We start from the raw sequence: 26,427 nt of genomic DNA on the forward strand, positions 1-26,427 counted from the left end.
CAAGGGAGAAGATGGGGGAGAGGATCACGGCTTCTAACACTCCCCCTCAAGCTGAAGAGTAAATCTCAACCATTCCTAGCTTGCTCCGAAGCCCTTCAAACTTGACTCTGGCCAACGGCTTGGTCATGATGTCAGCAATCTGATCAGTTGAACGCACATAGTTCAAGTTAATGGTGCCATCTTCGACCTTTTCTTTGATGAAGTGCCGATCAATGTCAACATGTTTTGTTCGGTCGTGATACACAGGATTTTTGATCATTTCAATGCTTGCTTGATTATCACACCAGAGATTCATAGGTCCTTCATAGGAAATTCTCAATTCCTTCAGGAGTCTAATCACCCACATTCCTTCACATACCTCGAGGGCCACAGCTCTTAGCTCAGCTTCAGCACTGCTCCTTGAGACTACTGTTTGTTTCTTGCTTCGCCAAGTGACTAGGTTTCCCCAAACATAAGTGCAGTATCCTGTGACTGATCTCCTGTTATCCACAGCTCTCCCGTGATCTGCATCAGTGTAGACCTCTATGTTCCTTGTATTCCCCTTTCGAAAGAATATTCCTCTTCCAGGATTGAGTTTGAGGTAGGTGAGGATTCTGTATACTGCTTCCATGTGTTCTTCCTGGGGTTGATGCATAAATTGGCTTACCACTCCAACTGCATAGCTAATGTCAGGCCTTGTATGAGTCAAGTAGATCAGTTTACCCACAAGTCTTCTGTACCTTTCTGAGTTAACTGGTGTCCCGTTTGGTTTCACTTCCAGATTGCATGACTCTTCCATAGGAGTCTCACTAGGCTTAGCCCCAAGTATTCCTGTTTCGTGGAGTAAGTCAAGTGTGTACTTTCGTTGAGACACACTTATACCCTTTTTGGATCTAGCAACTTCCATTCCAAGAAAGTACTTCATTTGTCCTAGGTCCTTCACTTGGAATTCCCTAGCCAGGGCTTTCTTGAGATGGGAGATAGAAACCTCATCATTGCCAGTTATGACTATATCATCCACATACACAATTAGGATCGTTACCTTTCCATCACTGTGTTTGACGAAAAGAGTGTGATCAGCTTGTCCTTGAATGTAACCAAACCTTTTGATTGCTTTAGCAAACCTGTCGAACCAAGCTCGTGGAGACTGTTTCAGGCCATACAATGATTTCTTCAATTTGCAAACTGAGTTGGGTGGAGCTATTACTCCATCTGGAATTTCCATGTATACTTCCTCCTCCAAATCTCCATTTAGGAAAGCATTTTTCACGTCTAGCTGATGTAGAGACCAGTCAAGGTTAGCAGCAAGGGATAGGAGTACCTGGATGGTGTTGAATTTTGCCACAGGAGCAAACGTTTCTTGATAATCAATCCCATAGGTCTGAGTGTACCCTTTAGCCACTAATCTTCCTTTGTACTTGTTGATGCTTCCATCAGGATTGAATTTAGGGGTAAAGATCCACCTACAGCCCACTGCTTTCTTGCCCTTAGGAAGTGTGGTAATATCCCACATGTTGTTTTCCTTCAAGGCTCTTAACTCCTCATATGCAGCATGTTTCCAATTAGGATCTGTCATAGCCTGTTGAAATGTTTCTGGAATCTTCACCTGTGAACTATTCACCACAAAGGTTTGCATTCGTGCAGATAAATTGCCATAGGAGACAAATTTTTAAATAGGATGCTGAGTACATGATCTTACCCCCTTTCTGAGTGCAATAGGCCATCCCAGCTCTTCAGGATCCAACTCCGGATTGGAATCATGTTGCTGCCTTGGAATGGAAGGAACCCTACTACCTGATTGAGAACTTGAGTGCTCTGTCACCCCTGCATCAATTTCAGCATTGGTTTCCATTGGGTGAGGAGTGTTTGTGGTGTTTTGGTGTTTTGGGGAAGGTGTAGGACTAGGGGTTTGTGATTTTAGTTCAGGGATTTCTTCTTGAGGTGTGGAAGATTCAAGAGGGTTAAGAGGTAGGTTGGAGGTGGTTATCGGTTCAGGTGTAATTAGCCATTCTACTCCATAGTGCTCCCCCTGAATGGGTAATTTGGGGTAGTAAGCGTCATCCTCGTAAAAGACGGTATCTTTGGAGATGATGAGTTTTCTGGTAGTAGGACTATAACACTTATACCCTTTTTGGGTGGAGGAATACCCGAGGAAAATACATTTTTCTGCTCTAGCACCTAGTTTGCCGCCATCATGTTTATGAACAAAGACAACACACCCAAAGATCTTTTGGGGAATGGAATTGATGATAGGTGAGGTGGGGTAAGTCTCGAGGAATTTCTGAATGGGGGTACTGAAATGGAGGATTTTGGAGGCCATGCGATTGATAAGGTAAGCTGCGGTCAATACAGCATCTCCCCAAAACATATTCGGAACGTTTCTTTCCATCATAATAGCTCGAGTTACTTCCAAAAGATGTCTATTCTTTCGCTCAGCAATTCCATTTTGTTGGGGGGTATAGACACATGAGGTTTGGTGATGGATTCCTTCCTGCTCAAGAAATTCCCTAAAGGCTCCACTCACGTATTCTTTGGCATTGTCACTTCTCAAAACTTTGATGGGAGTTTGGAATTGGGTTCTCACAAACGAGCAAAAGTTTTTGAAAATTTGTAAGGCTTCGGATTTCTCTTTCATAAGGTAAACCCATGTGACCCGGGTGTGATCGTCTATGAATGTGATAAACCACCTTGTGCCTGTTCGGGTGTTGGTTTTGGCAGGTCCCCAAATGTCGTTATGGATCATTGTGAACGGGGCAGTAGGTTTGTAAGTATGTTTGGGATAGGAGGCGCGAGTTTGTTTTGCAATTTGGCACGTTTCGCATTGGAAAGGAGAAGAATTTTTATTGAATAAAGTTGGAAACACATGCTTCATATAATCAAAGCTGGGGTGGCCTAATCTTAGATGCCACAACATTACATTTTTATTCTGAGAATTGGAGCTAACCATAGCTTTCTTTGCTCCTGCTATCTTCATATCCTTTCCTTCAAAGTAGTAGAGTCCATCCCATTCTTTAGCAGTCAAAATCTTCCTCCCCGAGGTCGAATCCTGAAAAACACATTTAACATCATCAAAGATCACCCGACATACGTGCCCTTTAGTTAATTTGCTCACAGAAATAAGATTGCAAGTAAGAGCAGGGACAAACAAAACATTATGGATTTCCAGATCGTCAGATAGAGCCACAATGCCAACACCCTCAACTTTCGTATATAGTCCAGTTGTTACTTTTACCCTGAGGTTCTCATGGCAATATTTGAGGGATTTGAAGAAGGACTTATTACCAGTCATGTGATCGGTAGCACCGGAGTCAATAATCCAAGTCTCATCACTAGTTACCATTGCATTAAGGGCTATAATGGAGTTACTTGACTGTATCAAGTTCACATTGGGAACAGATTTTGACTTGTTTTGTTTTTCAAGTATCTTACGAAGCATTTGAAGCTCTTCTCTGGTCAACTGGTCTCCATCGTCACCTCTTTCTTCAGATGAGGTGTGGTGGCTCTTTCTATCTTCTCGTTTCTGCTTCCCTTGGGTTGGTTTTCCATGTAGTTTCCAACATTCATCTCTGGTGTGGCCTCTCTTGTTACAATGATTGCACCACTTGTTCCCTCTCTTCTCAGGCCCCTCTGAGGTCTGGAACCCTCTCGTCACCAATGCCGAGCCTTCTGCTGGGGTCAGATTACCTTGGGTGAGGTGTCTTCGGCTTTCTTCGAACTTAACCATACTGAAGACTTAAAATAGGGATGGCAGGGGTTTCAATCCCATAATTCTCCCCCTTACTTCTTCAAACACATCATTCAAGCCCAACAAAAATTCATATGTTCGTCCCTTTTCCACCAACTGTCTGTAGTAATTAGCATCATCTATATCCTTCCAAAGATGTACTTCAAAGAGATCCAATTGCTGCCATATCTTTGTCAGAGTACTGTAGTATTGTGTTACAGTTAAGTTGCCTTGCTTCAGATCTTTGAGTTGCCTCTTGAGATCTAATAAGGCTGCAGTGTTGTCGAGGGTAGAGTAGGTCCACTTAGCAGCATCCCAGATTTCCTTGGCTGTGCTTGCAAGAAGGTATCCTTCACTGATTTCGAGGGTCATTGAATTGCACAACCAAGACATCACCTGATTATTTTCAGCGAACCAGGTGTCAAATTTGGGGTCATTATGTGAAGGTTGTTGTGCTTCTCCATTGATATACTTCTCCTTACGCTTCCCACGCAGGTACATTAACACACTTTGAGACCATTGGAGATAGTTGCTACCATTAAGTTTGTGAGCTACCCCCATAGCTTGAGGTTCAGTGGCTATTGTCAAGTCTGATTCTGCAGTGGAGTTTTTAGAAGGAGTAGCTTGAGTATTAGAAGATGTACCGGACATGAAGGCCCTTGGAATATTGCGAACAGATCCAAACAGTGGGGGAAATTCTGGGTCATCCATTTTCTGGGTCTCTGGAAGGCACTGGAGGTCTCTGGCGGCGGCGCGTGGGCTTCACGCGCTGGAACAGTGACAGGGGCGTGGCGGCGCGTGGACTTCACACGCAGAGCTTGTGACGGCGCGTGAGAGTCACGCGCAGCTCCGTTCGACGTCGGCTTCTGGGGACTGGCCGATCAAGGGACGCCGGTGTGGATTGGAGGGGTGGTGTCGTCCACGCAGCTCTTCTTGCACCAGGTTGAGGACGCCTCACTCTCTCTCTCTCTCCCCGCGCTGTCTCTCTCTCTCTCTGGCTCACAGCAGACGTTTACGGAGCTTTTCTGGGTTCAGACTCACTCATATCTTATTTCATATGATCCCGGTACAATTTATAGAGTCTGGATGGGAATATGCAATCCGGTTACAATCAATAATAATAATGCAAAGAGATTACAATCAATCAGTAATAATGCAATATCACAAGAAATCAGGAACTTATTCTAGGTAATTAATAGAGTAAATCAAGGGAGAAGTTGGGGGAGAGGATCACGGCTTCTAACAAGAATAAATACTTGAGATATTATCACAGGATTTAAAAATGATTTTGTCCCCAGAAAGCAAAGAGGTTGTCTTTAACAGAATTTAAAATCTATTTGAGTATCAGGGGAAAGTCAAAATAAATCGTTTGAGTTAATTTTTGACCTGAGAAAAATAAGAGAAATTTCCCATGATAAAAAGGCAGTATGGGTATCCAGAGATAGATTCTTAAAGTTATGGACTAATAGGAAGAATTTGGTCAAGTTTATACTAAAATAAATATTACTAAATATTTTAATAAAATAACAAAGGGAAGAGCATCCGTCTCTCCATACGCATGTTATATATTTGTGATAAAAAAAGAGTGCCAAAATGTAACAACTTGCAAATTTTAACCTTGAAGATGAGGGAATTAAAAGAGACTAAGGGCCAATTAGTTCAAGGGGGACATAGATCTCACAATTTTTGAACTAAAACCCGGGCGGAGTCCAGATTGATATGTTTGAAATATCAGTTAAAACAAGATCTGGCTGCAAAGCTAGGTTAGAAATTTTCAAAAATTTAAAGAAAATCATGTAAAATAGAATTGAGGGTCAAGTGTAAAGAGTTAAGTGAATTGCTATAAATACCCCTCCCACATTATGAATTTCGACCAAGAGAGGAAACCATAGGGAGGCTTTATTGCTGTTGATTTTAAAGAGAGAAAAGACAACTTCTAGAGAGAGAAAATGCCTACAAGCTTAGAGACTTGTCAAGGTAAGCTTCTATATCTCTTGTGCTTGATGTGGGGTTGTTTTCATGGCATTTTTATATGGTTTGGATGGCCATTTTCCTAGGTGAAAATGTTGGTAAAATTTTTGAAAAAATGGGAGAAACTAGTCAAGGGATTGAAACGTAGACTAAACCTTGAAAAGTGTAGAAATTGATTGGTTATGATTGAATTTTAGAAAGAAAATCCAACTCTAAACCCGTGTATTGTTCCGGCCAAGATAAGAAAGTGGCATTAGAGTTGGATCTAATTCAACTTGATGCTTTCGATATGTTTAAATAATGAAATGGTGTAGGGAAATGAAGTTCAATAGGGAGGAAATCTAAATTGATATTCAGATTCTATATAGAAAATTATGTAGAAATGACCCAAGGGAATTAAAGAATCAAAGTTAGAAATAATAACTCAAAAATTAAGTAAAAATGGATTAAGGGTTATTATGATGAATGGAATAATAATGTGTGATGTCCTATTGTGTTACCAGTAGGTTTGGCATCAAAAGAAAATGAGATTTGCTAAAGGAGGAGATTGAAGGCAAGAGGATAAGCATTAAAAAAGGTAGTTAGCATTTATTTTTAATGTCACCTTGCATTTTGTTTATTACTATGTGTATGCTATTTGTTATGCCATGATGTAGATAAGATTATTATGTGATGTTATGTTTAACTCTATGCATAAAATGCCTTAACTTATATAATGTTGAATATGTTGAATGAGACAGTATGTTATTCTTTTCCATAGCATGTGCATCAAAATTAAAGTATGTGATAGCTAGAAACATATGGCATGTGAAACCTTATTTGTGTGACATTTTAAATGTAATGCTATACTGTTAAGATTCTCATGAATCTTATCCTCCCATATTCCAACAATTACCTAGGGGCTACAACATCCAAAACAAAAGGCAAGGGGAGGATCAATTCTTGAAGAAATATTTGATGTTATTAAATGTTATAGAGCTTTGATCCTTTCTTGAAATATGTGAATGATTGTAAATATTCTTTTGAATGATACTTTACTATACTGTGATGCAAATATATGACAAATTATGTTATTATGCCTAATTATGTGGGAGAATGATGGTATGCTAAGTTAGAGTTTAACTATGAAGAGGCAAAACCCAAAAAGGGATAAAAGTCAACTTTTTTGGGGACAAATTTTGATCAACATGATTTTGGTCAAATGATGAAGTTTATCCATGAAACTTTACAATCTAAGATATTTTATTTTTCACTTTAAAATGAGTGGTAGTACGCTTTAAACGGATATTTGTACAAGAAGTTATGTCATTTCAAAATTAAGAAAAGAATAATGAAAAATTAGAAAATGACCAAATAAACAGTAACTTTCATAAATTAAACTGGGCTCGAATCTGAAAGCAAATTGACCTGTGCTTATTTTTTCTCAAAAGATAATCCAAAGAGCTTTCAATAGAACTTGGAATCACTCAATTTTTATTTTTCTAGAATTATTATGAATTTTTTAAAATTTGGCCAAATTATATATTACTATGAATAGTAACCTGAGAACAATATTTTTTAAAGTTAAAGTTTTCAAACTTTTGGCCATCAAATGTGATTCTATTTGCTTCTATTTGGTTGGTTATTTAGTAAGAAATGAAGTAGTTAGACAAAACATGTCTCAGGATTACCTGATACAGTGTAAAATTGTAAAATAAATAAAGGAATAGTCAAGGGTGAGAGGAAGCATGAATTTATCCCTATTTGCCTTCATATTTTAATGTAAATTTGATGAGAGGATATCGATAAAATTGTACAAATTGTTAAGGGGTATGTTTGGAAGAAATATAATTATTTAATAAAATATTATATTTTACTACATGTGTGATTAGGTGGTATGCATGTGGCATGATCTTGAGGAAAAATATGATCAAGACACCTAAGGGAGTTACATGACAAGATCTTATGGAGGATGGTTGAAGCAAATGACGTGTTATGGCAAAGTTAAATTAAATTAACCAAGGTAAATGGTAACTTTTGCATTATAAATACTCATTTCTCTCTTCCATTTGTGTTTGGATAACCAAGAGATGAAGATCAAGGAGAGTACAAAATTTTGGAGAGAAAAAGAAAGAAGAAGAAGGGCATAAAATCCCAAGCAAATATAAGTTTCAAGACAAGATAAGATCATGGTTTCTTAATGTAGTTTATGATGACCCGTGTCTCGCAAAGTTTGGTTATGATATTTGTTCATTTTTAGAAGTGTTAAACCCTAAGATGATATGTTGTCTAATTGTGTCTAAACCATACAAAGGATTGATTGATGCTAGATTAATGATTAAGAGGAAGAAAAGAGCAAGAATCAAGTAGTTTTGTGATAAAATTAGAAAGAATACAACTTCCCCTAATTTCATGAGGATTTTGACAAGACTTAGGGATGATATTAGGATTGAAATTTGATGATTTTGATGCTTTTAATGTGTTTAAAATGAAAAATTGTATAGAACAAATGTGAGAAAGCAAGTTTGGAATCATTAAAATTAAGAACGAAATTTTTGCCCAAAAACCCTAAATGTTTTAGCCAAAGCTTGTTCATAAAAAAAGAGTTAGATTTTGTTTAATTTGAGTTTAGAAATATATTCTAAAATGCAAAATTATAGGAGATTGGCATGTGGAATTGATTTTAGAAAGATTGAAATTAAAGTTCAAAAGTCAAGGTTAAAGAGTTAAAGTAAGTTAAAGAGAGTAAAGTAAAAATATTGTTTGTTACTATGCCTTAAATGAATAAATGTTAATAATGTGTTGATGTATTTGGAGGCATGAGATATTAAGGAAGAAAAATAGAAAAGTCGATCAAGCAACCTTAATGGTTAGAAGCAAAAGAAGCAAAGAGAAAGTTTAAAGACATAAGGTAGTGAACTTAAAGAGCAAAGAGAAAGTTTAAAGACATAAGGTAGTGAACTTACCTATTTGTATGCTTGTGTGTTGATATTGTTTGATGATAAATGAAAGGATGAATGGGTAAATATTGCTCTATTTTTTGTTTAATCCAATGCCATGTGTGTTTGAAATGTTGAGCATATGAGCATGATATTTTATAAACATGAAAGTATATGTAACTAAGCATGTCATACATTTACATCTATCTTGTATGGATAATGAGATTTTTGCTAGACTTAGGGATGATGTTCGCATTGAAATTTGATAATTTTGATACTTCCAATGTGTTTAGAATTAAAAAATTGTGTAAGGGTAAATGTAAGAAAGTGAGTTTGGATGCATTTAAATTGAAAATATAATTTTTGCCTTAAAACCTTATATGTTTCGGCAAAGGCTTGTTCATGGGGAAGGAATTGGATTTTGTTTAATTTGAGTTTAAAAATATATTTTACTTGAAAAATTATGGGGGATTGGCATGTGGAATTAATTTTAGAAAGATTAAAATTAAAGCTTAAAAAAATAAGGTTAAAGGGTTAAAATACGTTAAAGAGAGTAAACTCAGAATGTTGTTTGTTAGTTTGGCTCAAATGAATAAATGGCAATGATGTCTCAATAGATTTGGGGACATAAGACATTAAGGAAGAGAATGGGAAGGCTGATCAAGGAACCTTGACGGTTAGAAGCAAAGGGAGCAAGAGGAAGCAAAGAGAAAGTTTAAAAACATAAGGTAGTGAATTTATTTATTTGTATGCTTGTGTGTTGATGTTATTTGATGATAAATGAAAGGATGAATGGTTAAATGTTGCTCTTTTTCTTGTTTAATCCATGGCCATGTGTGTTTGAAATATTTAGCATATGAGCATGACATTTTATAATCATGAAAGTATATGTAACAAAGCATGTCATATGTAACATCCCGGATTTTGGGCCTAAAAGCGTAAGAATTAGCATGAAATGGGAAGGCTACTACACCTCTTTTGGCAGGAGTTCTAAAAGTTCCCTGAAAGGACAAAGGGATTCATAGGGGCTAAATTCAAAAGAAAAAGTTTTTTTGGAACAGAGAAAAAAGAAAAATAAAGACCCTGGTAAAGTCTCGATGCCCATAAATGGCAAATGAAGATAAATACAAGCCAAATGTTATGTTAGAGGTCTAAATGAGGTGCATTATTGGGTTAGGTAGAACTAGGAGCGAAATTGTAATTTTACAAAGTTTTAGGCCGAGAAGGAGAAAGATGGAAACTATACCCAAAAATTTCAAAAAACCTCCGCAGAAGATAGAAAATGGCATCTTAAGGTCTATATGTAAAGAAAAATTATGAAAATGCTCTTGAATTGACTTTAAATGAATTTTAAAGATTATGACTTATTTTGAAGTATAAAGCTAGATTTAGTTGTTTGAGCTCCATAAAGAGGCCTTAAAAAAGCGAGTAAAAATGAGAAGTTATGAGTTAAGAGGCTATAAAAAATAATAAAATTAGTTTCATCCTCAAAAAGCCAATAGAATAGCTTTAAGTATATTCAAAATTCAGTTATGCCATTTAGGGGCATTTTATGGGAAATTTAAAAAGAAATATCTAAGAGTTGAGTTGCGGTTTGAGAAATTTCACAGATTTTCTCCAGAATTAAAGAAAGTTTATGGTATAGACAGATGAATTTTTAGAGCTTTGGATTGAATAAAATGCTTCAATTAAATATTAAATAATTTTTCTCCTTTAAATAGGAGATAAAATCAAAGAAAATATTTAAAGGCAATCATAAGGGTGTTGGATCAGCGTGCTGAGTCACCAAGGTACATTTATGACGCCGCTAAGTCATCTAATGAGTCACGGGAAGATATTTATAGACAGTAAAAAAATCAGAACGCAGTAGGGGTATATTTTAGACAATCCTATGTCTACTCGATATAGCGAAATCTCCACTACATGACTCAGTAAGGCTAAGTAGTCTGTCAGTAAAGTCAACTATTTTCTTCTATACTCCTCTAAGATGGCGCCATATGTGGGCCAATTCATTAGTTAGAAATTCCAAGAAAGCAAGTGGAAAAAGAAAAGGGACCAATAAGAGGCGAATGAGATCGGTAGTTAGAAATTTTTTTTTTGAAATTATACCCAAAAATTTCAAAAAAAATCCCACAAAATAGAAAATGGCATCTTACGGCCTATATGTAAAGAAAAATTATGAAAATGCCCTTGAATTGACTTTAAATGAATTTTAAAAATTATGGCTCATTTTAAGGTATAAAATTAGATTTAATTGTTTGACTCCTTAAGGAGGCCTCAAAAAAGCGAGTAAAAATGGGAATTTATGAGTTAAGAGGCTATAAAAAATTATAAAATTGGTTTTATCCTCAAAAGACCAGCAGAATAGCTTTACGTATATTCAAAATTCAGTTATGCCATTTAGGGGCATTTTTTGGGAAATTTAAAAAGAAATATCTACGAGTTGAGTTGTGATCTGAGAAATTTCATAGATTTTCTCTAGAATTAAAAGAAGTTTATGGTATAGACAGATGAATTTTTAGATCTTTGAATTGAATAAAATGCTTCAATCAAATATTAAATAATTTTTCTCCCTTAAATAGGAGACAAGATCAAAGAAAATATTTAAAGGCAATCATAAGGGCGTTGGATCAGCATGGTGAGTCACCAAGGTGCATTTATGACGCCGCTAAGTCATCTAATGAGTCACGGGAAGATATTTATAGACAGTAAAAAAAATCAGAACGCAATAGGGGTATGTTTTAGACAGTCCTATGTCTACTCGATATAGCGAAATCTTCACTACATGACTCAGTAAGGCTAAGTAGTCTGTCAATAAAGTCAACTATTTTCTTCTATGCTCCTCTAAGATGGCGCCATATGTGGGCCAATTCATTAGTTAGAAATTCCAAGAAAGCAAGTGAAAAAAGAAAAAGGATCGGTAAGAGGCGAATAAGATCGGTAGTTAGATTTTTTTTTTTTTTGAAATTATACCCAAAAATTTCAAAAAAAATCCCCAAAAAAATAGAAAATGGCATCTTACGACCTATATGTAAAGAAAAATTATGAAAATGTCCTTGAATTAACTCTAAATGAATTTTAAAGATTATGGCTCATTTTGAAATATAACGCTAGATTTAATTGTTTGAGTCCCATAAGGAGGCCTCAAAAAAGCGAGTAAAAATGGGAATTTATGAGTTAAGAGGCTATAAAAAAAACTATAAAATTGGTCTCATCCTCAAAAGACCAGCAGAATAGCTTTAAGTATATTCAAAATTCAGTTATACCATTTAGGGACATTTTATGGGAAATTTAAAAAGAAATATCTACGAGTTGAGTTGCGGTATGAGAAATTTCACGGATTTTCTCCAGAATTAAAGGAAGTTTATGGTATAGACAGATGAATTTTTAGAGTTTTAGATTGAATAAAATGCTTCAGTCAAATATTAAATAACTTTTCTCCCTTAAATAGGTGACAAAATCAAAGAAAATATTTAAAGGCAATCATAAGGGGCATTGGATCAGCATGTTGAGTCACCAAGGTGCATTTATGATGCCGGTACGTCGTCTAATGAGTCACGAGAAGATATTTATGGACAGTAGAAAAATTAGAATGCGGTATGGGTATGTTTTAGACAGTCCTATGTCTACTCGATATAGCGAAATCTCCACTACATGACTCGGTAAGGCTAAGTAGTCTGTTAATGGAGTCAACTATTTTCTTCTATGCTCCTCTAAGATGGCACCATATGTGGGCCAATTCATTGATTAGAAATTCCAAGAAAGCAAGTGGGAAAAGAAAAGGGACCGGTAAGAGGCGAATGAGACTGGTAGCTTGGAAGCTTGTTGGAGAAGCTTTCCAATTCTCTTTTCTTCCCTTCTTTCATGCCATATGTAAGACTTCTTATTGGTAGGAATATTACAAGAAGACACTTGGCAAGTTACCAGAGACATGTGGCAAGATCATAAACTAGATAGTTTAACTATAAAACACATGGCAAAACATGATGTGAGAGGTGTGATGTCATAAAGAATAAGCAATCTATAAGCTTAGACACTGGGCATGATCAAGATAGATGACAAGAGGATAAGGGAGACTTGGCGAAATCATAAGGAAGGATTAAATGAATAGCTAAGATTAAGTCACATATTTACAAGATCAAGGGCCAAGATTTAAGCTTGTTTGTTGTAAATACCCTCATCTTCCATTTATACAAGGATTTTCAACCAAGAGGAGAGGTAAGGGGGAGCACAAAGTTTCTCAAGGGAAAAGGAAGAAGAAGAAGCTCATGAAGTTCAAGGCAAATCCAAGCTTCAAGACAAGGGCCATAAGACACTAAGAAAGGAATGGCAAGATTGTTCAAAAAATCTTAGTGGTTGGGAAGTAAAGGGAGCAAGAAGAAAGCTTAAGGATAAAAGGTAATAATGAGCAAACAAGAGAATGCATGAAGTAGAGGCAAGAAAAAGAGAAAAGAATTAAGGAAATGTACTATATTACATTGTATAATTTGTATACCAATGTATGTTATGAATATGCTACTAATGTTATGTGATGTTAAATAATGATGATTGCATGTGTAATTGGTTATGACAATGTATGGAAATGGTTGGTGCATTGATGGAAGGAAATTATGCACAGAAAGAATCAATTATGAATCATTAATACAAGTTAAGGGGATAAGTTATCCCTAAATGAGCCACGACATGGTGATAGAGTGGAAAGAATGCAAATGAATGAATCTGTCCATGAAATTTGGTACCATTAAAGTACACATCCTAAGTTTTAAAATAAGTGATAAATCACTTAAAATAGATATGTGTATTAAGAGTTATAATTAATCAAAGTTAGGGTAAAAAAAACTAGAAAGTACAGCTTTTACCAAATGAACAATAAAATTCATGCAATCAACTATACAATTGGCAAGGGATAAGTCCATATTTATATTTTTTTCTCGATGGAAAATCAAAAGAGCTTCAAATAGAATTTTGAACCACCTCAATACAATTTTTCTATAATTAGTTATAAATTTTCAAAATCAGACAAAAGATCTGGAATTTTTAGTGAATAGTAACTCGAGTAGTTAAGTGCAAATATTCAATCTACAGGTTTATTTTGTGAATTGCTTGAATCATAACACTTCCGAACGCGTACTATAAGGGGTTTAAGGAAGGATGTTTTATCATACAGTTGCATCTATCTTGCATGATAATGGGATTTTGTCCAAACTTATGGATGATGTTAGGGTTCAAATTTGATGAGTACTTTCAATATGTTTAGAATGAAAAATTATTTGGGATAAAGGTGAGAAAGTAAGTTTAGAAGTATTGGAATTGAAAATGAAAATTTTTGCCCTAAAACCCTACATGTTTCAGCCAAGGCTTGTTCATAAGAAAAGAGATTTTGTTTGATTTGAGTTTAGAAATAGATTCTAAATACAAAATTATTGTAGATTGGCATGTGAAATTAATTTTAAAATGATTGAAATTAAAGTTCAAAAATTAAGGTTAAAGAGTTAAAGTACGTTAAAGAGAGTAAAATAAGAATGTTGTTTGTTACCATGGCTCAAATGAATAAATAGCAATGATGTGTCAAACATTTGGAGCCATGAGAAATTAAGGAAGAGAAATAGAAAGGTTGATCAAGCAACCTTGATGGTTGGAAGCAAAGAGAGCAAGAGAAAGTAAAAAGAATGTTTAAAGACACAAGGTAGTGAACTTACCTATTTGTATGCTTGTGTGTTGATGTTGTTTGACAATGAATGAAAGGATGAATAGTTAAGTGTCGCTCTATTTCTTGTTTAATCCATGTTTATGCGTGTTTGAAATGTTGAGCATATAAGCATGACCTTTTATAAATATGAAAGTATATGTAACTAAACATGTCATACACTTGCATTTATGTTGCATGCATAATGGTAATATTTGCTATTGAGATTCTTCAAAATCTTACCTTCCCTTAACCAACCATAATAGATATGATATACAAGGAAATAGGAATGCAAGATGTGAAAATGCAAGAATAGAGGGAAGGATTGAAGAAATAATATATTATGTTATGTTATGTAATGATCCTCCTTGTATGGGATAATTATATTGTAGGAACATGTCATTTAAGAAATGTAAATATGTGTGATGCTATTGGCATATATAATTAAGTATAATGATGTATGAGAATGGTTTATGAAAAGTTCGAATGATGGAATGATTGTATGCAAAGAAATAAAAATTTATGCATTATTAATGCAAGTAAGGGGGATAGATTATCTCTAAATAAGCCACGAGTTTGTGATAGTAAAAAAGTGAGACAAATGATTGAATCTGTCCATGAAATTTGGCAAGCAATTAGAGCACATCCTAAGCTTTAAAATGGGTGGCAGATCACTTAAAATAGATATGTGTGAAAAGAGAAGAGATTGCTCAAAATAAGGGCAGAGAAACTGGAAAGTACAATTTTTATCAGCTGAACAGTTAACTGTATAAATTGAGAAGGGTTAAACTTAAATTTATATTTTTTTCCCTATAGAAAATTGAAAGTGCTTTAAATGGAGACTTAAATCACCTTAATATGATTTTTTATGAATTTTGAAAGTTGGACTGATAATCTAGAATTTACCAATAAATAGTAACCTGAGAAACAAATTATAAAATTTTAATCCACGGGCTTATTTTGTGATCCACTGGAACTGTAACACTTCTGGACGCATACTAAAGGGGTAAATGGAATGATGTTTCATGTTATGGTAATTGTAAATTAGACTAACCAAGGTAAATGGTAACTTTGTCATTATAAATAGCCATTTCTCCCTCTCATTTGTGTGTTTGGATGGCCAAGAGAGGAAGAATAGGGAGAGCATGAAATTACCAAGTGAAAAAGGAAGAAGAAGAAGAGCATAAAGTCCTAGGTAAATCCAAGCTTCAAGACAAGATAAGGTTATGGTTTTTGATGTAGCTTAAGTTGCTATTTATCTTGTTGAGCTTGGCTATGATTTTTAATGAGTTTTGGAAGCATGAAACCCTAAGGGAAGGTGCTGTCCAATATTTATTAAGCCATGGAATAGATTGATTGACGATAGAACCATGTCTAAAAGTTAGAAAAGAGTAAGAATCAAGTGGTTTTGTGATAAAGTTCGAATAAATCCAACTTTTCCTAATAATATGTAATGTTTTGACCAAACCTAGGGTATGAATTAGGGTGGAAATTTAAAGATTTTAATGCTTTCAATATGTTTAAAATGAAAAAATGTGTAGGGTAAAGGTGAGAAAGTAAGTTTGGAAACATTGGAATTGAAAATGAAATTTTAAACCCTAAACCTTGTGCATTTGGCCAAGTTGAGTTGAAGGGGAAAGAGTTATATATTGTTTAATTTGAGCTTGAAAATAGATTCTACATACAAAATTATGGGGCAATCGCATGTGGAATTAATTTTTGAAAGATTGGAATTAAAGCTCAAACGCTAGAGGTAATTAAAGTATGTTAAAGAGCAAAGTATGAATGTCATTGATTTCATGGCTTTAATAAATGAGTGACAATGATATATTAATATGATTAGGGCCATGTAACTTCAAGAAAGATGAATGAAAAAGGTTGACCAAGCAACCTTGATGGTCGGAAGCAAAAGGAGTAAGAAGAAAGATTGAATGTAAAAAGCTAAATGTAGCAAACTTTACCCTACTCTTATATACTTAGTATTTGCTTACATGTATGGAATGCTTGTATGTTTATGCGATTTACAAACTTATGCATTGTTAATGTGAATATGTTTAAAGTACGTCATAGCCCTATATATTTTATGATGAATGCATGATGATTTCTAAATATATCATTATGTTATAAAGATATTAAGTTACAAGCATGTTATGAGTGCCAAGCTTGCCATGTATGTTTGGGTAGTTATTGTTTGTTAGTAAAATTCTCCCGAATCGCACCCTCTCTCAACCAACCATAATAGATATGTTGAGTATGGAAGAAGAATGCTAGATGTGGATCAAGTGAATAAAAGAAAGAATTGAAGAAATGTATTATGATATTATGAAATATAATAATTCTCCTTGTATGGGATAATTGTTTAAATATGCCATTTACGTAATATAAACATGTGTGATGCTATTGGCATGTATAATTAAGTACAATGATGCATGAGAATGGTTTATGAAAATTTGAAATGATGGAATAATTGTATATAAACAAGTGAATAATTATGTATTAGTAATGCAAGTAAGGGAGATAAATTATTCCTCAATGAGCCACAAGTTTTTGATAGAATGGAAGTGATACAAACAATCAAATATGCCCTTGAAATTTAATATACTTAAATTGCACATTCTAAACTTCAAAATAAGTGGTAGATCACTCAAAATGAATATGTGTGCTCAGAGATATGATTGTTCAAAATTAGGACAAAGAAACTAAAAAAATGCAGTCTTTGCCAGTTTAAACGGTAAATTTTCATGAATTAACTGTAAGAATTGAGGAGGTTGAGCTTAGATCTATATTTTTTTCCTTATAGATGATTAAAAGATCTTTAAATAAAGACTTGAATCACCTTAATATAATTTTTCCATAATTACTTATGAATTTTCAAAATTATGCTAAAAATATGAAATTTGTCAGTGAACAATAACTCGAGAATCTAATTTTGAATTTTCAATCTATGGGCTTATTTCATAATCCACTTGAGCCGTTCCAAACATGTACTAAAAGAGATAAATAGAAGGATGTTTCAACTTACATTTTTCACGGTTTGATTATGTCTTTTTACTTGCTTGGAAGAAAATTGTTCTAATCTTATTTTTGATAAAGATGCTTTTTAACAATACACTACTTGCTCTCATCTTATACTTATAATAAACTTATTCTAAAACACCTTAAAAAATTCTATTGATTTTTAAATTTTTGTAATATTATATATATACATTGTCTTTAATTTTTATAGATGTATTTAAATTATTCTCTTATAATTTTTTTTCACATTTGTCTTGTATAGCCCGGAATGCAATTTGAGATTGTAATTGAAAAGGGGAGTAGTCAAGAGTATATGAAATATTTTGTTGATCCTGAGATATGTTTCCCGATTCTAAATGAGAGGAAAATCAAGAAGAGTTATCTCTAAACTTTCAATAGTCTAGAGAGGAAAATTAGACTCATTGATGATAGTACCACAGGTTCACATCCAACTCAGCTTCCATTTAAACCACCTAGCTTAAAATGGATAGGACAACCATGCTTGAGTACTTCACAACTGCAAGTAGAAGGACAAAGGAGGATTAACCTACAGAAGGCTAATTGAAGAAATGCTAACGCATAAGCCTAATTATTGCTTATTTTGGACTAAACAATATTATTTTGGTGTGTTCAATATTTATCTTAGTTTGATAAACGTATATTTTGGTACCGTGAAAACCTTTCAATGTGTTTTTGTTTCATCAAATTATGTCATCCTTTTGAAAATGACCTTATATTACATTAATGCATTATCATATTATTTTATATCTATGTGAATGGTTGTTTTGGTTAGAAGAAGGTGATCTGTGTTATATTAATCTTTAAGTTATATCATTGCAGTTTCTCCAAAAGCTGACATATTAGTCTGAAAGATAAAAAATCACATAGTAACTGTTATTTGTTATTAACTTATTATTATTACTACTATATCATGCTTAATGATTCATCGTATTAACAATTCTTTCATGAATTTTTATGAAATACAATGTCGTGCCTTCTATTACAGGCTATTGGACAAAAGAAAAGAATCAAGACAATGCATTATGCTCTCTAATTTTTGTATGACAGATAGATTCTTCCTTCCACCAATTAAATCAACAGTTTTTAAATAAAATTAGCAGACCCTTTGTGCTCTAACTTTCATACTCAAGGCTCTATAAATATCTCTATATTACATACATTAAATACAAAAAGAGTGGCCCAATCACATGTGCATTTCTCAAATATAATAATGAGAACTAAGAAATCCAGACTAGACATATAATGATACTTGCATCTCAAACTCTTCAAGAAATTAGCTTAGTTTAATTTTTACTATGTCAGTTCAGTTCTTTTAATGTTCAAAACTACAATATGTTGGGTTTTGGGCTCCCCCCATGTGGAGAAAAGCCCAATATTTAAAGCTCATTTGAGTCTTACTTATTAAAGTAGACGGGTTCAAATTAGGGTTGAAGGTGAGGTCTCATTTGAAAGAGAATAGCAGCCATTTGAAGAGAGAAGAAGAGATAGAGCTATTTTTGCATCTTCACAAGGCAGCATTAGTAAATCGACATTTATGCATTTGTTAACCGTTGGGTCACATTAAAACTTGATTAGAAGGTTTAAAACATCCAAAATGTCATTTACAATGGTCGGATCATTGATTTGTTGCCTGGTGTGTGAGCTATTGAGTTTGTTCAACAGCATCTAGTTTGAGTATTTTTCAGCTTCTTCATTCTCTACTATAAGCTTGTAGTTTTGGCTATTTGCACTTGTTTGTGTATTTGATTGAGACTCTCTTATACCCTATTTTAATCATAGTGAAGCTGTGATTTTCTTTGACTTGGATGACTATTGATTTTTACCCTTGTATTAAGGGCTTTTCCATGTTAATAATTTGGTGTCTCTTGTGCTATTTAATTTCTACCATATATTTGTTCTGTTTTCTCAGAGATTCTTGCTAGTGAGAAAATATTTTTGCTATGTATAACTCATTAAATTTATTTGTGTGTTTTTCTCATTATAGTGGTATTAGAGACCGGTTCTCAGGTTGACAATTTGTCTAGTTTTGAGATTGTAAGATTGGTTTATTGTTGATTATTGAATTGTTTGACTTGCATGAATAATGAAAACATATACAAGTAGGATGATTTCTTTGTCGAAGGGCAAGATGAAGGATTTGTTATTTGTTAGAAATTTACATCTTCTTATGTTTACTACTTAAAAGCCAGATTCTAAGTCTGATGAGGATTAGGATTTCCTGCATCAACAAGTACGTGGTTTTGTTCAGAAGTTTGTAGATGATATGTTTATAATCATGTTACTAATGAGCAAATGCAAAAACTTTGTGAGAAAAGATTGAGTCCTTATACACCTCTAAGTCAGGAAATACCAAATTATGTTTGTTGAATTGTTTGATGAATTTGAGACATAAGGATGGGACTTCTTTTTTTGATCACTTGAATGAATTTCAAGGGCTTCTACATCAATTGTTAGGAATGGGTATTAAGTTTGAAGATGATATTTGAGGACTATGGCTTTTGGATACTTTACTTGAGTCTTCGGAGGCATTTTAGGTTTCTATTACAAACTCAGCCCCTAATGGCGGCAGACAGCAAAGTATGGTGGTCTTAATGAAGAAATGAAAAGGAAGGCACAAGGTTCTTCATCTCAGTCTAAATTGTTTTCTACAAAAAATAGGGGAAGAAATTATAAGGGAGAGCTGAATGGTGGTAGAGAGGAGAGCAAGAGCAAATCTAAGTCCAGATACAAAGATGTAGTGTCATTATTGCCATAAAATAGGGCATATTAAAAAGAATTAATGTTTTTAATGGAAAAAGGAGAATAAAGGTAAGAAGGATGAGCAAAAAGACAAGGGCCAAGATGATGATGAGCGTGTTAATACTATTACCTATGATGATCTAATTATTCTTCATGATTTTGACATAGTTAATCTTATATCTGATAAGAGCATGTGGATAGTAGATAGTGGTGTTACATTGCATGGCACATTTGGTGAATTTGGGGTGTTAAGGATGGGTAATGATGGTGTGTCTAAGGTGGTTGGTGTTATTGATGTTTGTCTAGAAACCAACATGGGAATAAAGCTATTTCTTCTAGGAGTAAAACATGCTCTGGATGTTTGTTTCAATTTGATACCTTTTCAAGTGCTTGATGAAGATGGTTTTGATAACCATTTTGGCTCTAGGAAGTGGAAACTGATCACGAAAGATAGTTTGGTGATGGCAAGAGGAAAAAGATTTCTAAGTTCTATATGAAAGAAGCTTTAGTGGCTAGAGACAGTGTGGACGCTATAGACATGGAGGCATCAAATTTGTGCCATCAAAGGCTTAGATCTATTAGTAGTGAAGGGTAAAGTTTTTTAACCATGAAGGATTAACTTCCTAGATTGAAAGGCGCAAAATTGGAGAACTATTCTTGCCACATGGTTGGTAAACAAGCTAGAGTATCATCAAGATGAGTCTTCCTTCAAGGACGTCAGAGTTGCTTGAATCGGTGCATTCTAATATTTGTGAAAAGTTTGAAACTCGTTGTGAGGATGCCAGATTGGCAGTTATCTCCACATAGCCGGGAGAGAGGAGATATGTTGAGTTTTGGGCTCCTTTCCTACGTGGAGAAAGGCCCAATATTTGAAGCCTATTTGAGTCTCACTTATTAAAGTGGAGATGGCGCAGATTAACATTGAGGGTGAGGTCTTATTTGAGAAGGAATAGCAGTCATTTAAAGAGAAAAGAAGATAGAAAGCTATTTTCACATCTTCACAGGAAGTTTTAGTAAATCAGCATTTATGCATTTGTTAATCGTTGGATTAAGCTGAAACTTGGTTAGAAGGTTTACAACATCTAATGCATAATTTTCAATGGTGGGATCGTCAATTTGTTACCTGGTATGTGATTTATTGAGTTTTTTTAGCTTTTTCATTCTATATTTTAAGCTTGTAGCTTTGGTTGTTTACACTTGTTTATGCATCTAATTGAGACTCTCTTATACCCTGTTTTAATCATAGTGGAGCTTTAATTTTCTTTAGTTTAGACAACCTGTGGTTTTTACCTTTACATTTTCCACGTTAATAACTTTGGTGTCTATAATGCTATTTAATTCTATCATATACTTTTGCTTTCTCAAAGATTCTTGCCAGTAGTGAGAAAATATTTTAGCTTCGTGTAACTCATAAGGTTGAGTTGTATGTTTTTCTCACCACAATACTGTCATACATATGTATGTACAAATCCTTTTTTGAATATGATCTTCAATCCTTTATAAACAGAGTCGAAAAAAAGTTCTTCTTTCATAAATCTATTGCTTCAGAATTGTATGTTACAATGTCTTTATCCCTCATCGAATAACTGTTTCTAGAGCCCAAAATGTCCCCGATATGCCGAAAATGCCTAATATTGATCTATGCATTTTACGCCTTTTATGATGAAAGACTGTCGAAGATGACATTGATTTTGTCATTCAAGACTCAGGCGGCATTCAATACTATACCACCATCTTTACCAGTGAGTTCTCCCCAGTCACAACCTCTACAGAAGAAAATTGAACCCTAGTTGAGTACTAGATTAACCCATAGGAATGGAAGTTTTTATTTAAGAAAAACACTGGTGGCATTTTAATGAATTACGTGTCATCACTTCATTAAAATAAAATTCTGACATATTGAGTGAGCAAATGGATGTTTGTTAATCTACCAATGAAGGAGAGAATTGCTCCATTTTTAATATATTAGGAAAAAAATTGTACGATTAAATTTTTTAGGATAGTGGGTGTACCTCCAAAAACTTTTCAGGGTGTTAAGTGCATTTTTACCCTAAAATAAATGAAATAACAATGTAAAAAAAATACATTAAAAAATATATATGATAAGAAAAAGGATTTAAAACAAAGGAAAAGGGATCAATTATACATATAACCTAATCACAACAAATATTTTTGTTTTTTACTTCTTTTTTTTTTTTAAAAAAATGAGTGTGCATTTTCTAATGAATTTCAGTCTCATGGTTCTATCTCAAAACTCCTTTCAATTAAAAGGGGTTTTGGGATTTATGACTAGGGTGTTTGGATGCTCCTATTAAAACATGGTTTTGGACATCAAACTATGGTTTTACAAGAATCACTTTTGGATTTAAAACCACGGCTTTTCATAAGTGATTTTTTTTTCGGTTTTTGGAAGCACAAAACCATGGTTTGACAGTATAAACAATATATTTAATCTTATATTTTATAAATATATACCATACATATTAGTTACTAATTAATTATATAAATACAACATTTGGTTCTTAATATATGAACTAGTTAAAATTTTAATTTGATTTTAAAGGGGTGGTTGGGTGAAATCAAAAAATAGTTTGAAAAATAATTTTTAGAGAATAGATTTTAGAATAATATGTTTTGTGAATAGATTTTACAAAAATAAATCTTAAAAATAGATTTTGTGTAAAACATGATTTTGATACAGTGAGAATGTTTGATAGTTGTTTTCATAATTTTTTCTGGGATAAAAGTACACTCAACACCCTGAACTATTTTTAGAGGTGCATTCTACACTCTAAACTATTAAGTGACGTAATTTTACCCCCAAACTAATAAAAGTGGTGCAATTGTATCCCAAGTTAACAGATCATTTAACACTGTTAAACATAATTGACACATGAGCATTTCTTTTTTTCTTTTTTTTAAAGAATGACACCTATTTTCTAAGATAACACTTGCATCACGTAAGATAAAAGCTTCCATTCAAACAACACCGAGCCTGCATGATCCCTCTTCCATCTTTCTTTTTTCTTGAATATCGTCGAAGAAAAAAATCCACCAAAACTAATGATACCCATGAAGAAGAATCATGGAGGAAACCAAATCTAGGTCTCTACTGTCAATAACTGATACGGTCAAATGTTTCAAATAAAAATTTCAAGTTCTGGATATTTCTCCAGCTGGTAGAATCTGATGGAAGCGTCCATAATCTCCCACACCCCCCACAACAGAACACACAAAAAAAGAATATGAAATGAAATAGGAAGAATTACCATTGTAGATCAAAGAGAGTTACTGTGATAACAGAGGGATAAGAGGGAGACAAGAGCGGGCAGGGAAAGTGTATTATTTTGTTTTTTCTTTTTCTTTGATTTTGGCTTGATCTTCTTAACTCCCTATGTTATATCTCAAAAATTTTTACGTGGATATAAAGGATTAAAAATTGGAATGAGGGTCAATGTAGGAACTAGACAGGGAGATGAAACAACTTTTGATGTGAAACCCCGATAACGTCCAGGTTGGTATTTTTATAATCATCGGTCTAGGAAGGACAAAATAGGAAAATTTGAGAAAATTCTAGAAAATTCCCGAAAAATGAGAAAATTATAAATTGGAAGTTTTGAAAACTCAATTAAGGCCCGAAAGGTGAAATTTCGGTGAAAGCAAATTATTACGGAATTTCCTCTAAATAAAAGTTTTTCAGAAAATTATTAGGAAATTGAAAGAAAATAATTATTTAAGTAGTTGGAGACCTCAATAAATTTGGAAGAAAGATGGATAATTCATATAAATATTTATTTGAATTTATAAAATTGGTTCTAGGTCTTGGAAGCTCAAGAATTAATTTTAGAAAATTTATTTTTCTTCAGATTTACTGATAAACGCCTAATTAGAGAAAATTCAAAATAAATAACTAGAGGTGGCAAATGTAACATCCCAATTTTTTTTTTTTTATTATTCCTAGTGTTTAGTTAAGTTTAGAAGGAGCTTAATGCTTGATAAATGAGTTTTATTCTCTATTTATTTAAGAAAAGAGAATTATTGAAAATAAGATTTATAAAATATGTGTATGGAAATTACTGAATAATAATAATAATAAAACGGATTAAAAAAATGGGAAAAAATGGGGTACCAAACTATAATTTTGTCCCATTTTAATATGGGGTCTTTAACTAGAATTTATGCCAAAATATTATTTTAACCGTTGGGGGGGCCAGAGAGAGAAACATTTCGACGTCTTTCTTTTTCACCTTCTCCGGCGCCTTCTCTCATTTTTCCAGTAGGGTTTCAACTTTGCAGATCATTTTGGTAAGCCAAATGACTTCTTTTCATTAAACTCTCTTCATGAAAGTTTTTCCACTCATCTAAATCTATCTAATGATAGTAGTTTTATACTGTTTAGAGATAATTTTTGGGTTTAGAGTTTGAAGCAAGTGTTGAGTTTTGATGATAGGTAAGCATAGTATTATAGAGCTATTTTAATAGATCATTTATATCAGTTTAGTTTTATTTATTGACTGACCTAATATTTTTAAATGAATTATCTTAGTTAAACAGATATTTATTTATGAAAAATATGATATTTATACCATGAAACTGTTGATTAAATTATTTACTTAGATGCATTTGATGTATATTGAATTTCTAATGGTTGGTTTTTGAGATTTAAAGTTAAAATAGGATTTTTGAATTTTAAATATGATAATTTCAGATTTAAAAATTTGAGAAAAATCTGTATTAAAGTAAATACTTTGAAAGGTTTAAATGAAAATTTTGGATTGTGAGGATATATAAATTTTGTGCTAAAAGACTTAATTATAGGTTATGAGAGGTTTGGGTTTAGCATAGAATTAGAAACTTTAACTTATATATACATGTTTTAGTTTAAGTAATTAATTAAATAGCTTGTGTATTGATATGTAAATGTATTGGTTGTGTAGATTAAATTATTGGGCTATTGGTATGAGCACGGGGTTAACCTTGTGGTAATACTTGTTCTAGACAAGAGGTAACCACTTTCCACTTATTATTCATGCTCGTAGATTGTTTGTGATTAATTTTGAATTATAAAGAATTTATGAAATATTATTGAATTATGATGTGAGCTATGAAAGTATGTTGTTATTGAAATTGTCTTGTGACACTTTTGTTGCAAAAGATATATGTTTACTATTATGATGATCTCAAGTATTATGAGTTAATTGAAAAATGGAAAATCCCAATTGATTTTTACATGATGATTTCTTTTATGAATGCAATATTTTGAGTGTTGATATATGAGGGGTAACGGATGTTGATGATGGGTACTATAACAAAGAGGATATAAGGGGGTGAATTATGTACATTTGAAGATATAAGGTGGTAGGGCCATCAGGTGTACACTGATTGGTCCTTTGGCCCAATTATTCATTATAGGGCATTGACACCCTACTAGTAGACTAGAGGGGGAACCCATGGTCCGGTCTTGTACTCTGTGGATTTTGGTCGATCCATATCACTTGATCAGTGAGCTTGTCTAATTACCAGTCATATGGATGAGGATTTAGCCCATGGGTTTAGTCAGAGGATATAAGGTGGGTGAATATAAGGGAGGTGAAAAGATTATTGATTGTACTTTTTATATGCTTTGACAATATGAAATTTGTTAGAATACTATGAATTTGCAATTGTCTCACTTGACATGTCACGAGCACTTACTTGTATGCTTGATAAGTAGGATTGTTGGTTACTGAGACTTTTGTCTCACCCCGTTGATTTAACACTTTTCCAGGTGATAGTTCCCATTCGGGTCAGTTAGGGAAGGCTCCGGAAGCTTGAGCTGCTATTGCAAAATTGTAGCGCTTCCACTCTTTTGATTGTGTTGGATAGATGTATATTGCCATGATAGGGCCCATTTCACATACTCTGATATGTTTGAGATTGATTATTTTTACAGTGTACTTTTGAGAACTGTTACTGGACTGTATGCTGGTAGAAGGTCGGAGGCCTTTAGGCATTTGCATGTGATTTCTTTTGTTTGATATGAGTGGCGAATCCACAATGATCCTTAACATCAAATGACTTTTGATTGTGTTGAAAGTTATGAAAGGTACTATTTAGTAAAATCGTGTTATGAGCTTATGGTTGAAAATGATATTCTAAATTCATAATACCCAAAGCCCTACCCATTATGAATATCTTTTTGCACGCAGTTGATTTAGAAAAGTTCTTTTAACCGTGATAGACATATTTATGGATTGGTTTAACTCTTTTTCTATCATGGTTAATCTCATATGATTTAGGATGTTTATATAACCATGATAGTATTTCTAAATATTTTTACAAAGTTTCTTTTCTATCATGGTTAACTTTTTGATATTGATTAATTTATAAGTGTA

General features: G+C 33.6%; 1 protein-coding gene across 1 annotated transcript; it reads right to left on the bottom strand.

The window, feature by feature from the left end:
• Positions 1-3,712: 3,712 nt before the first annotated feature.
• LOC114759689 (uncharacterized) lies at positions 3,713-4,414 on the bottom strand. Its single transcript, XM_028948906.1, has one exon. The coding sequence runs from the start codon at positions 4,412-4,414 to the stop codon at positions 3,713-3,715; it is 702 nt and encodes a 233-aa protein (XP_028804739.1).
• Between the last annotated feature and the right edge of the window lie 22,013 nt (positions 4,415-26,427).

The sequence above is a fragment of the Neltuma alba genome, unplaced genomic scaffold (assembly GCF_004799145.2).
Source record: "Neltuma alba isolate B1F8T4 unplaced genomic scaffold, ASM479914v2 tig00010879_pilon, whole genome shotgun sequence".
In the NCBI taxonomy this organism is placed as follows: Eukaryota; Viridiplantae; Streptophyta; class Magnoliopsida; order Fabales; family Fabaceae; genus Neltuma; species Neltuma alba.

What these genes read in the sequence shown, in the direction of transcription:
- LOC114759689 (XM_028948906.1), bottom strand. Translation starts at nt 4,414, where the DNA reads ATGGATGACCCAGAATTTCCCCCACTGTTTGGATCTGTTCGCAATATT.